Source organism: Mauremys mutica, chromosome 5, assembly GCF_020497125.1.
Source record: "Mauremys mutica isolate MM-2020 ecotype Southern chromosome 5, ASM2049712v1, whole genome shotgun sequence".
Classification (NCBI taxonomy): domain Eukaryota; kingdom Metazoa; phylum Chordata; order Testudines; family Geoemydidae; genus Mauremys; species Mauremys mutica.
The window spans coordinates 8,685,618-8,698,871 of NC_059076.1; the positions used below are offsets into that span (position 1 = coordinate 8,685,618).

General features: G+C 44.1%; 1 protein-coding gene across 13 annotated transcripts in view; it reads left to right on the top strand.

Moving 5' to 3' along the window:
• ADGRL3 (adhesion G protein-coupled receptor L3) overlaps positions 1-13,254 on the top strand; it is an 834,374-nt gene that overhangs the window by 642,381 nt on the left and 178,739 nt on the right. For 10 of the 13 annotated variants that reach the window (XM_045018219.1, XM_045018220.1, XM_045018222.1 and 7 more), the window contains 2 exons: positions 9,292-9,477; positions 12,605-12,643. In XM_045018219.1, the coding sequence (XP_044874154.1) occupies positions 9,292-9,477; positions 12,605-12,643 (225 nt within the window). The remainder of the gene's footprint in view (positions 1-9,291; positions 9,478-12,604; positions 12,644-13,254) is intronic. The other 3 variants (XM_045018216.1, XM_045018217.1, XM_045018218.1) reach the window with 1 other exon arrangement.

Sequence of the window (13,254 nt, forward strand, 5' to 3'; positions counted from 1 at the left end):
GCTGCAATACACTGTACATTTTTTTTATCGGTGCTCAGTGGTGCTGTCAGCTGATTGCATTACAAATGGAGACCATATGTGTGTTTACACCACAGAGTCTGCGGGCTGAATCCTTCTTATAGCAATTGATGTGAATTTATTCACTCCTAATGACTAAGTAAAAGTGTCCTGGTATGACAAACTAGCTGTGCTGCTGCGTGTCTGAAGGATTGCTCTTCCGAGTAGGCCTTGCAAATGAACACTATGGGGAGACCCTGCAGGAAACAGCATTTCTCTTTTGTCTTTCTCTCTCTCGCTCTCCTTTTTTAACTACCTTGCGGCTCAGTAACCTAGCCAGACCATTAACACAGCCACCCCCCACAGCTGGCATGATAGATAAGCTGTATATATTTGTATTCCCTCCCTAAAATAATGATTAGCACCAGACTGCTCTGCACACTGCAAACATTGGGAGCCTGGTGCCCCTTGACTTTACTGCAGCACGGCCCAGACAGAAGGGTGGGTAACTCTCTCCTGATGTGATCAGACTTGCTGATTAATAAAGACTGTGCAGCTGTACAGTTTTTATTTTATTACCCACTGACTTATCCCGGAGGGGTTAATGTTACTCATGCTAGTCATAATTCATCTCGGCAGCTGGGAGACCTCTTGCAGCTTGCTGATGGGGGCTGGGCCACTAGCCGTTTGCAGGGGGGCAGTAATAACCTGGACTGATGAAATCCCCATCAAGATTAGGCTTATTTTATTTCACACCCCAGATGTCATTTGGGCAGTAGAGTTGTTCCGTTTCATTTGTGAGGCGCTTTCAAAACAGGCTGAAAATTAAGGGCCAGGTTTTCAAAAGCCCTCAGCACTGACAACCGGGCTTGGGTTTCCCAAAGCCATCTGCATCCAAGCAGCTCCACTCTTCTTCGTGGGAGTGTAGTGCTTTGGAAGACTTGGCGATTGTATTAGGTGCCTAAGTGGGAGCTGAGCTCTTTTGAAAATCCAGCCATGTCGGGCCCTGATCTGAAATCCACTGAGGTCAGTGGAAAAACTCCCATTGAATCCAAAGGGCGGTGGCCCTGGTTTAGGTGTCTAAATGGGCACTGCTGGGCCCTTTTGCTAACCTGGCCGTGTAAAGGCCCAGGCACCTTGCTGCTCGGAATGCCTTATCCTCTTGGATAAACCTCGCCGTAGTTATTCATGGCTGTGTGTGTGTGTGTGTGTGTGTGTGTGTGTGAGAGAGAGAGAGAGAGAGAGAGAGAGAATTCCAGGGGTAAAATCCAGAAGGGCTGTTGCTAGGTGTGAGGGGTGGATGGGGAGGAGCCACTGCCAGCTTTCTCCTGCACTTCTCCAAAGCTGCAGAAGGAGCCTTTCATCTCCAGAGGCCACCCAGGGCCTTCCCTTGCCTGCTTTCCAACGCATCCTGTTGCCTGAGCTCCTTTCTAGGAGCCCAGGGATATGGGCAAGGGGAAGAGCAGGCCATGGGAACTGAAGCAAACTCTGCTGCAGTGACAGGGAGACACTCACATTGCACAGCTGGCACACCTCTCTACGTTCACTGATTGATCTCCATGGTTCTGTTCTCCCCGCTACCTCTCATGCCAGAGACGTGTGGGGAGCAGCACTGCTTGGAGGAGGTGGCAGCATTGGGAGAAATACTCCTTTGGCAGAGAGGGGCTCTGCCTGCATGCTCCCTCTTCCCAGCCCCCATGCTCCTCTCCCATTAGAGTTCCTTCTACTGTTGTCTCCGGGATCCGGGCTGTAGCGGCAGAGGGTGGGAGTCCCCCATACAGCTTTCAGTGAAACCGTTAAGAGCTTTAGCCTCCTAATTTTGTGTCCCTAAAAATAGGCTGGCCCCCCACACAATAAAAAAGCATCACTGACTCCTTATGCTTCTTTAGGAGCATTTGCTCTTACTATGCACCAGCCATTCACCCACACCGAGCATAGTATTAAAAGTTTTACTATCCTGTATTAGCTTCCATTACAGTCATTGTGCTTGATGGGGATTCGGAATGGACAGCCACCGCAGCAATTCATTGGCCTCCTGACGTTTACTTTAACTCTATTGTTGGTGCCTACAGTGCCCTCATAACACAGCAGGCGAATGAACTTGCCAAGTGTATTGAGTTATGCACTGCTACATGTAGTAAGAGGCAGCAGAAAGGTCATCTTTGGAGCCGCTGCATTGTCCTGATTTTGAGGCCATGTTATCAGCTTTATGCTGTTTGTTTTACCACTTGCTTTCATCAGTCACAGCCTTTCTTCCCAGTGTGTGATTTCTCCGAAGATGTCCCCGGGCCGTTTTAGTTGTGGGTGCTGCCTGGGAGAACAACTGTCTCCTTATCTCATCTTCTAGCCTTGTGAAAAAACAGCCTCCTTTGCATCAGAATATTCAGGGCCATTTCTCTTAGATAGGAGCGGAAAGTAAACAAGCAGGAAACCAAAAAATGAATAAGTAAAATACATTTAAATACAATTAGTCCCCCCACCCAGGGTACACAGCTTGCTTGTTCACATTACTGTGTGCCAGATACGAAGACAGACAAAGATTTGTGTGTCACCTTAACAATGACACCATTGCAGAAGCCTGAGGTGACCTATGCAAGAAAGAGGCACTTTTCTGAGCAAGGGAGATCATGCAGGGACTGGGGGCAGGGCAGGAATTTGTGTGTGGCAGGAATTTGTTAACGGGGTGAGAAAAATGAGTTCCCTTTGCTCAGCCATCTCTCCCTCCTCAGCTTCCCTCACTCTTTTCCCTCTACCACCAGCTGTTTGGCTGAGGTGGCAGAAAACAGTAGCCATCTTTCTGTGCTCCCGTTTCTGTCTTCTCCAAGTCTTGGGCCCATTTGTAATGTTTGTATCGTGGTCACGCCTAAAGCCCCCAATCAGGATCAGGACCCAAATGTATCAGGCACAGGATCTACAAAAAACAGAACCAAACACATGGTTTTGTCAGCCTAACAGGGACAGTGGGAAAGCTACTTAGATGAGACATGGTCACTGTTAAGGGACATGCTCCACAGGGCCAAATTGTGTAGTCTTTACTTTGTGCTTATTCAGTTATTGATACCAATGGGAGTTTTACAATGCATAAGGACTATAAGAGAGGGATTTTATACAAGAATTGCCTTTCTTTAGGAAAATAAACCTCGCCCTTTAAGGTTTTTTTTCTTCCTTTGGTTTGTGGAACATAGCTTTCAAAATTCCATTATGTTTCCCTAAAGAGTCTATGAGCAGGTGATATTTGGGAATTCTCAACTGTGCCATTGCTACTGCACAGCAGTTGCATAATGAGTGTTAAGTGCAAATTTGAATTAGATGGCTATCCAGTATGCGTATGGACCCCTGAATTTTAAAGATGATATTCTAGGAGTGCACGTTGTAATGAATGTGGCTCTATGCTTACGGTAGTGGGAAGGTGCATTGTGGGACGTGAAATTGTGTGCTAGTTATACAGGTATTGGGATGCAATGCCAAGCTTCACAGCACAGTGGGTGGAATCTGTCTATCTGTGTAGGCATTTTTATTTGTCATATAATGTACTGAATACATTTCATAATTATACAAATTTCCTGAAATTCTTTGCATAAAATATTTCAATATGTTTGTCATTGTTTCTTCACCTCTGGCCAGCCTAAAGTGTCTGTCAGTCTGTGGTATTTGTCTGTCTATCACTCAGTTTGTGTGTGTGTACACACAGACGTAGGTGGATAGGTACACTATATCTATCATTATCTATGCAGGGGGTTGAAACTCATTTTTGGAGAAGGCCAAATTCCATTTTGTAAGCTGGTCCCTGGGCTGAGGTCTGAACTTGGGCACCTTTGCTACCCTTAGAGGATCTCCCATAGGTATCAAGAAGGGGTTGCACAAAGATAAAGAGTAGCTCATGGCCCTTGGAGAGATTTTCAGAGTCACGTAAGTGATGGCGGAGCCCATGTCATACTAACTTTTAATCCCTTAGCTACTTTTGAAAATCCCTGAGTGTGGTAAATAAAGCCATGGAGGAGTCTGAAGTTGGCTCTTAAGTCCATGTTCAGGCATCTTGGCCAAAGTGCTGAGCAGCCAGTGGCTCTGAATAAAGTCGGTGGGAGTGGTGGGATGTTCAGTACTTTGTGAATGTTGTTACTGACTTAGGAGCCTAAGTGAAGATTTCCAAGTTCAACTTTAGGTTCCTAGTTTGGAAAATCCCGGCTAAACCTTTACTATCATCTTCATTATTAGGAGTTATGTCCTATTCAGCCTCGCTCAGTGGGAAACTATTCTCACCTTAAGACCACAGCTATTTCTGCCCTTTCTCTCTCTCTCTCTCCTTTCTCCATCCTCCTTTCTCTCTCTCTCCACCCCCCATCTCTCTTTGTTTGGCTCTCTTAATTTTCCTCCCTCTGCATCTCCTTCCCTGCAACTGCTCCCAGTCCCCACCTGCATGGGCTTCTCACCCAGCCTGTTCCCCTGGCCAGCTGATAAAATGATTGGCGATTAAATGGTTAATGATAACATGGAGAGTGTTGTCATTAGGTTTTAGAGTCAACACACACTCCAGTTATATGAACAAGGAGTGGGGGTGTCAGCATTCCCTCAGCTATTGCTTGACTATCTGCAGACTCAAGGGATACGTCTACACTGCAAAGAAAAACCCGCGGGATCGAGTCTCAGGGACTGGGTCGATTGACTCGGGCTCATGAGACTAAAATCAGCAGTGTAGACGTTTCCACTCAGGCTGGAGCCCAGGCTCTCAAATCCAGCAAGGGGGAAGGGCCTCAGAGCCCGGCCTCCACCCCAAAGTGGGAATGTCTACGCCGTGATTTTTATCCCCACAGTCTAAGCCCTGCAAGTCCGAGTCAGTTGGCCTAGGCTCTGAGACTCGGTACCATGGGTTTTGCTTTGCTGTGTAGAGGTACCCAAGAAGACAATCCTTGGTTCTATTTTGGAAGGTTAACTTCACGGTCATGAGGGCTAGAAACATATTTGAAATGAAAGCTCATGTAGGACACATGCGTGTATCAAACAGGCTAGGTGTTTGACACCTCTGATCAACGGTGTTTGTCTTGCTAAGTTATTTGTTTGTTCTGATTGTTATTGTGCAAGGCGGTGGGAGATGGCAGTAGTGGTCAATAGATGATCGTCTTCTGTAGAAACTGGACTTTGTGACTGCTCAGCATAATAGATAGCTTGAGGCTGCACCTAAGTGCAAGCCCTGGTTTCCCTGCTGTTAGATATATGTGAAGTAATCATTAGATAATGTAGTTGCTGATTACAGTTGTAAACAGAGGTGGATTCACTGAAGCATTTTAAAGACAGGTTTTGACTATATCTAACCCTTGTGAATGGAGACCCGAGTCATGCCAGGAAAGTGACCCTAATGTTAACTTCATCTGGTGCAGAGCCCTTATGTAGTTGTAATAGTTTCAAGTTCTTACCTGTGTGTGGTTCTAATTTTGATAGAGTCCTAGCACCGCTTGAAGATTATTGTGTGCTCTGGAAGAAAGTAAGTCATAAAAGACTCCTCTTCCGCATGAGAACGATAACAGCAAAGATGTGGTTGAGAAGTGTTTTATAGCCTGGAAGCTCAAGAGACATTTGTGTAATATTTATTTTTGGCCCTACTGACATATTTCCCCATTAGAAACAGGATGGCAGTGAGCTTTGGGGAAGGAAGTTTGCTGAGAGACGGTGAGCTAACCCTAAAAACAGCCATACGAATCTGCGAAGCAATGGAACAAGCCAAACTGCAATCTTAAGCTTTCCATGACAAGGAAAGTCAAGGAAGCAACATGAGGGTATCGCTCAGAGGGGCACAAAGGATGGACATGAGAAGAAAACCCACGGGTCGCAGTCAGCACAAGGAAGAACACAAAACCAGAAGGCAGGCTGATATCTGTGTAGGAACTGGAGAAGTGAATATGCACATACAGACTGTCTAGCATCTGGCCAAAAGTGCAGCATTTGTGAGTGCAACCAATTTGCAAACCCATGCAGGCAAAAGGAAAAGGTAAATGCTTTGAAGGAATACATTGATAACCTCAGTGGTGAAATGCTGTACAGCGATTCCATATAGCAATCGCAATTGGCAAAGACTGGCCTATTACCCTTAAAGCCCAGGGGATGGAAACTGCATATAAAGTGGACGCAGGTACTGAAATCAAGGTGTTACCGGTGTGACTGTGACACATTCTGACTGAGATGCCAATTCATGAAATAAGCAAATATCCTGAGAACACACATTGCCCTGTTTCTGCAGCAGGAAGATGCCATATCACTCTGATATATGACAAACAGAGAAGTAAACGCTGAAATTGTTACAAGGGATGGAACACATATCTTGGGCCTGGAATCAGGCTAGCCATTGGGACTGATGTTTATTGTATAACAGGACTTGACTCAGAACATTATAACTTAAGTGGAAAAATGCTTAAAGGATTTAGGGACGTTAACAGTAACATGGCAAGTGGCCTTAAGTCTGTGCAGCCAGCATCATTCCTATGGCTGTGAGGAGCAACTTACAGTGGAGGAACCTGGGTGCATTCTGCTGGCAGTGGTTGGAGAAAACTTTTGGGACTGAATATGCCAGCGTGAGGCAGGAGCTCTATCACATGCCAGCCAGACGTGAAATCTGGGGGGAAATGGCAGGTGTCAAAGTCTTCACCCTTCTGGATGTATCAGATTAGTTTTGGCAAATGTTCCTAACTCAAGAGAGTTCTTGAAGGCATTTTAATGTCTTTTGACAGGCACCATTTCCAACGCCTCTATTTTGGTGTTTGTTTAGCCTCTGTTATATTCTATAGAACGGTGCAGCAGTTCCTGGGCCGCATAGATGCTTTTATCATTTGGGACAACACAGAACAAGAACCCAATGACAGGCCTGTATAAAACTCCGTAGGTTGCTAGGGACAATGCACTGAAACTGAATAAAACCAAGTGCTGACTGCAAAGGAAGAGGACTCTTGGATTTGGCGGACTCATCTGCATTACAACCTGGAGACCTCTTTTAAACACAATGACCTGTGGCACCTGGAAGGATACAAACACATGAGGCCTAGAACCACCCACACCCACCCACCCACCCACCCACCCACACACACACACACACCCACACACCCACACACACACACACACACACACACACACACACACACACACACACACACACACACACACACACACACACACACACACACACACACACACACACACACACACACACACACACACACACACACACACACACACACACACACACAGAAGAATAATTGTATAAGCCTCAGTGACTCATTGAAGGTCACCAGCTATTTTAGGAATTAGAGGAAATGAAAGAAAAAAGTTTAAAATGAATTGTTTTAGAACAAAAGGGAGGAATGTGTGGAGTAGCTGCTGCCATTCTGGCAGTACCTGAAGAGGACCGGAGGTCAGCCACCATACTAGAATGCAGAGCTCTTTGGCTGCTCATCAGAGCAGAGAGTGGCAGGCACCTTTTAAAAGTAGAATCTGGTCTCGGTGGTATGAGATGCATGAACAGTAAGGTTAAAATAATTTAATCCTTGAATATAAATTGTCATTGCTATAATGGAAAGAACAACACCTTATATCTCTCTTCAATTCCCTGAAGATGAGTATATGAGCAGCTTCACTCTGGTTTCATTAAATCAGACAGTCGTTGCTGTTAAATTGATGGTAGTTATTCATTTATAAGACAGTTAATTGATTTACATGGAGACAAGCTCTACCTGCTATTTCTATGTTTCTACAATCCAGCATTTAAATAGGCACCCAAAATGGGTGAACAAGAGAAATACCTGATTTTATCTATTGGACGATAATTTGATAGTGGCCCTTTCACCCTGGAGGGAATTTGTAACTTCGGTTATACCCGCTTCTGTACAATTTCCCTTCAGCTCTAATACAAAGCCAGCAAGGTAAAACAGCTCAAGGTAAGGATGAAAGCCCAGAAAGGAACCAGATGTGCCAGGGTAATGCCAGGTTCAGGTTTGGTTTAGGTGATATTGAGATTCAGGAGTCTGTTAATGATGCAGATATTAACATCTCTAAACTCCAATATAATCCAAATAGCCTATTTGCCGGTCCCTACTGGAGGCTCCTCTGTGGTGGCACAGGAAAGCTTGGTTCCTTGTTTGAAGTTGACACTCTTTCCCCATTGACTTTGGGTGTTTTCATGCTGCCAGTCAGAAGATGCAGTAAGCCTTTAAATTCAAGCTTTAAGATTAAACAATAAAGTGATTGAGGTGAAGCACTCCCGCTGTTTAATATGGCTCCCAAATTGCAGCAATGTATTAAACAGCTCTTCTTTTCAGCAGTGCCTTGAATGGCTGAATACGCTTCTACTTATTAAATCAAAGTTATGAAAATTGCTGTTTGTTTCCTAGTTAATGTGGTCTCTAGCAGTCTCATTTTGTTCCTTTTTATGAGACGTCAGTTTTGCTGTGGAGACCAGTAGCTGAAATGTAACTTCTTTCTTCATCATCAAGTAATCTGCTGGGTTTGAGAGATACTGTTAGTTTGATGATAAGCCCATGCATATTTACATGTTGATTGTGCTAGGATAGGTATTGAGATGTTACCGTATGGCTGAAGAAAACAGGAATTCCATTGTGTAATTCCATTTAAGGCAGCTGCACCTACTTTCCCACCTCCACATCTTTATTTTTGTTACAATAATTGCTGGCAAATTTACAGTACAAAGGAATACCGTGCCCACAGATTCCAGTACTGTGCAGTTATAGGGCCTGATTCTGATCTCACTACACTGGTGGAAATTGGGAAGTTACTCCACTGAAGTCAATGTAGTCACACTGGCAGGAAAGCAGTGTGTGTTTAATCAGATTCAGCTCCACTGATTTTAAATCATGAAATCTCTTGTGGTGTGTTTCCTGCTTGAACCTTCATTTTGCAAAACAGTTTGCTGTCTTAACTTTCTGTGTGTAGGAGGGACTGCAGAATGCTTAAAATAAAATACAAAGTTGTTGCATTGCTGCAGGGAAAAATGCATAAAATTGTTAATCATTTGCATCACCTTTTAATTCTTCTGCTTTGCTCACTCTGACACACGGCTGTCTTTCACAAGACAATGAGTAATATAGGTCAGCATACTTGCAAACTGAGTCAGATTAAAACTTAGGGGTAATTGAAGATATTTACATTCACAGCAAAGTTCCAGGCTGATGGTACAATGATCCTTATGCATGCATCTAAAAGGAGAAAATAGGATCCTTTTCCTTCTACGCTTTTTACCACTTAGCCAGGAACAGTGAAACATCTTTCCGTTTTCTCCTGTCCTTCAACTCCTAGCTGAAGTCCGGGGAGACAGCTGCCAACATTGCCAGAGAGCTTGCGGAGCAGACGAAAAATCACTTGAATGCTGGAGACATTACATATTCAGTCCGAGCCATGGACCAACTGGTGGGCTTGCTGGATGTGCAGCTCCGAAACCTGACTCCAGGTGGGAAAGACAGTGCTGCGCGCAGTTTAAACAAGGTAAGAAGCGAAGGCCTTGGGAGCGATGAGGAGGGTAAGCAACAGTTGTGCTTTCTCCAGAGAGCTGTTAGAAGGCCTCACTATTGCCAGTGTTGGGATGTGATTCTTTCTAAGTAGATGGGAGCACATGGCCGTTTTCATTTGAGATGTATTTTTAGTCTGTCGAGTTGTGGAACAGTTGTTAATGCCAAGTGTGCTGCTAATGTTGGAAAATGTCTGTACTCAAATGCTTAGCAGTATAAACTCCAGGAGGCTGATTTTGTTCCCATCTACCATGCATGAGTGCAACTCGAGAGAAACTCTGTTGAGGCAATTGGAAATACTCTGGATTTACACCTATGTGACTGGTAGCGGAATTTTGCCCAGTGAGTCTATTGCTGAATCCACTTGTGAAATGACCCTCGCACTCTAAACCACAAAATGAGGGATCCGGGTTTATAAAAATCCTAGCCAATGAATTTACATTGATGGGAGGAGGGGAAAGGTATTTGAAATGGCAAAGTGAATGTGAATTAGTAAAACACTTTTATTTAAAATAGCACAACCTGGCAAGGTAACTTAACATTAGACAGTTCTTTTTATGTATAACTTTTTCCAGGGCTACCTTTTGTATTATATGATTACTGTGTAGTTCCTGTGACGTCTAGATGGAAAATATTGTTATCTTGGGAGCTGGGTGTAGATGGCAATTTAAATGTTAAAAATCGGGAAGGGTTGATAGTTGAATTCTTAGCTGTGGAGTTTATACAAATACATTTGCTCCTTTAAGGTGAAATCTACTCCTGTGTAAAATGTCAGCCCAGGGCTTACACATCACTTAAGTATCAGTTTAGCCCACCAAATAGGCCCTATATGGAATTAAAGTGGTGGTTCATATAGACCAGAGTTTCTCAAACAGAGGTCGCCTCTTGTGTAGGGAAAGCCCCTGGCAGGCCGGGCCAGTGTGTTTACCTGCCCCGTCTGCAGGTCCAGCAAATCGCGGCTCCCACTGGCCGTGGATCACTGCTCTGGGCCAATGGGAGCTGCTGGAAGCGGCGGCCAGCACGTCCCTCGGCCCAAACCGCTTCCAGCAGCTCCCATTGGTCTGGAGCAGTGATCCGCGGCCAGTGGGAGCCACAATCGGCCGGACCTGTGGACGGGGCAGGTAAACACACTGGCCCGGCCCGCCAGGGGCTTTCCCTACACAAGCGGCGACCCCAGTTTGAGAAACCCTGATATAGACCTTGCATTGGCCCTTAAGACAAAGAATAGATCCCTCAGATTGACGTTCACAGTTATGTAGACTGTATTCTTAAAACAAAGTACCAAATTCTGCTTCGAGTGACACCATTGGCTTTAATGGCAGAGACATCTGTGTAACTACAAGCAGAACTTGGTTCCAAGGTTAGATTGAGTGTGGGTGGGGAGATGGAGGGGGATGGGATGGGGAATCACAGATACACCAGATATTTTCTGTGCTTACTGTATTTTGGGATGCAAACCCAAATAATTCTATGAAAAGCAAATTTATTATTGTTGGTTTATGCTGTTTTAAGCACAAAGGATCTTTTGGATTGTTATATTTAAACATAAAAACAACTCTAGGAGTTAGAGTCCTGTGCATCCTGTGCTTTGCATGTGCTGTTGGCTGGGTTAACTTGATGCTATTAATTAATATTGCTTCACGCTCTCCTATAACAGTGCAGGCATTAACTGATACAGGGACATAACAATGTGTATTGCAGACCTATTGCAAAGCTTTTAGATATGAAATTATGTTGATATCTGACATTGGGTAAAACTGGCAATTACTGTCACATACTAACTGGTTACATGATTCTAATTTGCTGGCTACTTTGAATATTGCTTAGCTACATACAGCATCCAGTCACCTTTGCTTTGCAAAACATATGTTTTTAATGCTTGTCTACTTCACCTTCTGACATTTCTCCATTTCTATGAAAATGTGGTTGTAGCGAGAGGAGGGAAAGAACATAACAGTGTTTCTCACTCTGCCTTGCCTTCCTGTGGTCCCCTCTAGCAGTTTTCCCCCCTCGGGTTTCCATAGTCAACTAGTACAAATCAATTGTGCTGCACATTAAAATTCTGGAGTGTGTGGAGTCCTGCAAATCAGTGAAACGAGTCAGTGAGCCAAATGACAGGCTCAGTAATTTACTTGCTCTCATTCCCCACCTAATTCTTTAGAGGAGCAACTGCTCTGTGTTCATTTAAGAATGCCTGGCTTAAAGCTGGAAGTAGTATTAGGCAAACAATAGGCAGTAGAGTCACTGCTCCATTATCCCCTTTGCTGATCAAGGATAATGCACCGAAAAGAAAAGAAAAAGTAATTAGCAAAGACTTTGTGTTTTGTTCTGTTTAGTCAGAGAGAGCAAAAGAAAGCAAGCAACAGCCATCAAATATTCGGTTAATCTGTAGGAGAAATGTGTAAGTCCACAGAAAGGACTTCGCTCAGTACTTGGCCAGAAAACTGGGTTCTTATTTTTTTTCATACAAGTTGATGTAAGATGAATTGAAATGAACTGGGGTGATAGTGGGGCATCATTTTCTTTTGTTAACATTTTAACTATGTTAACATACACTAGGGAGATTTTAGTGTGTGCCAGCAGCAGCTTCATGGCCCGGTTAACTCACAACACCCAGCACTGTGTAGGCAAGCCCAAAGATAAAATAGCCTGAAATATTCAGCCTGATTCTCATTTAACTGTAATTGACACCTCTTTAACGGACCTTTACACTGCCAGAGCAATGTAAAGGAGTCTTGTGCAAATAAGAATAAGGCTCGAAATCTCTGACATTGTCTGACATGATGTGCAATGTATGATTTCAAAATTGCAAGTTAAATTTAGCTTACAGAATAGTTACAGTTTGCCTGGAGGTCTGCTGCCATAACTAACAGCTGCTGTGGCAGTTTCCAGTCTGTGCTTTCCTGAAAAGAACTAACCAACTGTTTCTAGAGCCAGTACTTACAGCATTCCACTGCTGCTTAGCTTGCATGTTCTCCTCGAAACTTATCAACAGAAATGATAGTTTTTGTGTAGATGTTTTCTTTATTTTTTTCCCTTGTTTTCTTCTGTCACTAACTTGTTTTTTCTATTCCGTCTTTAATCTGCTGTCTTTATGGATTCAGCTTCAGAAAAGGGAGCGCTCTTGCAGGGCCTATGTCCAGGTATTTCTAGTGTTTTTATAAATCTGTCAAGTTGTTTGACTGAATGTCTGGTGCTGTTCTTGTGTCTGTGTATCTGATCACTCTAGCCTTTGGGGCAGCAAATTCTCTAGTTAAGGCTACAGGATAACATTATAATTCCGCTTTCCATTGCTTACAACTTTCAAGAATGGTTGGGGCAGAAACCCACTAGAAAATTGGGGGAAAGATTGGAGAAAATTATTTCAGCCATTTTTTGAGTTATCCAAATGGGGAAGGCAGTTTTTTGTATATATTATTATTAGTATTGTTGTTATTTATTAATCATGTTTATTACTATAGTACCTAAGGGCCAGCCAAGACTTGCACCCCATTGTGCGAGGTGCTGCATAAACTCAGGGTAGGTGATTGTCCCTTCCCTGAACAGCTTACGATATACATAGACAAGAGAAACACAAGGTAGGGGTAGGGGTGGAGCACACCAGCACCATGAATAATGAGATGGAGAGGTGGCGGTGAAGCGCCACCTGGTTCCTGGTGCCCCCAGAGTGCAGGGGAGGAGTCTACTTTACACAAATCTGGGTTGGGGGTGGGATTTGGGAGAGGGGTGGCTGCAACTGGGTCCCATTTTAGCT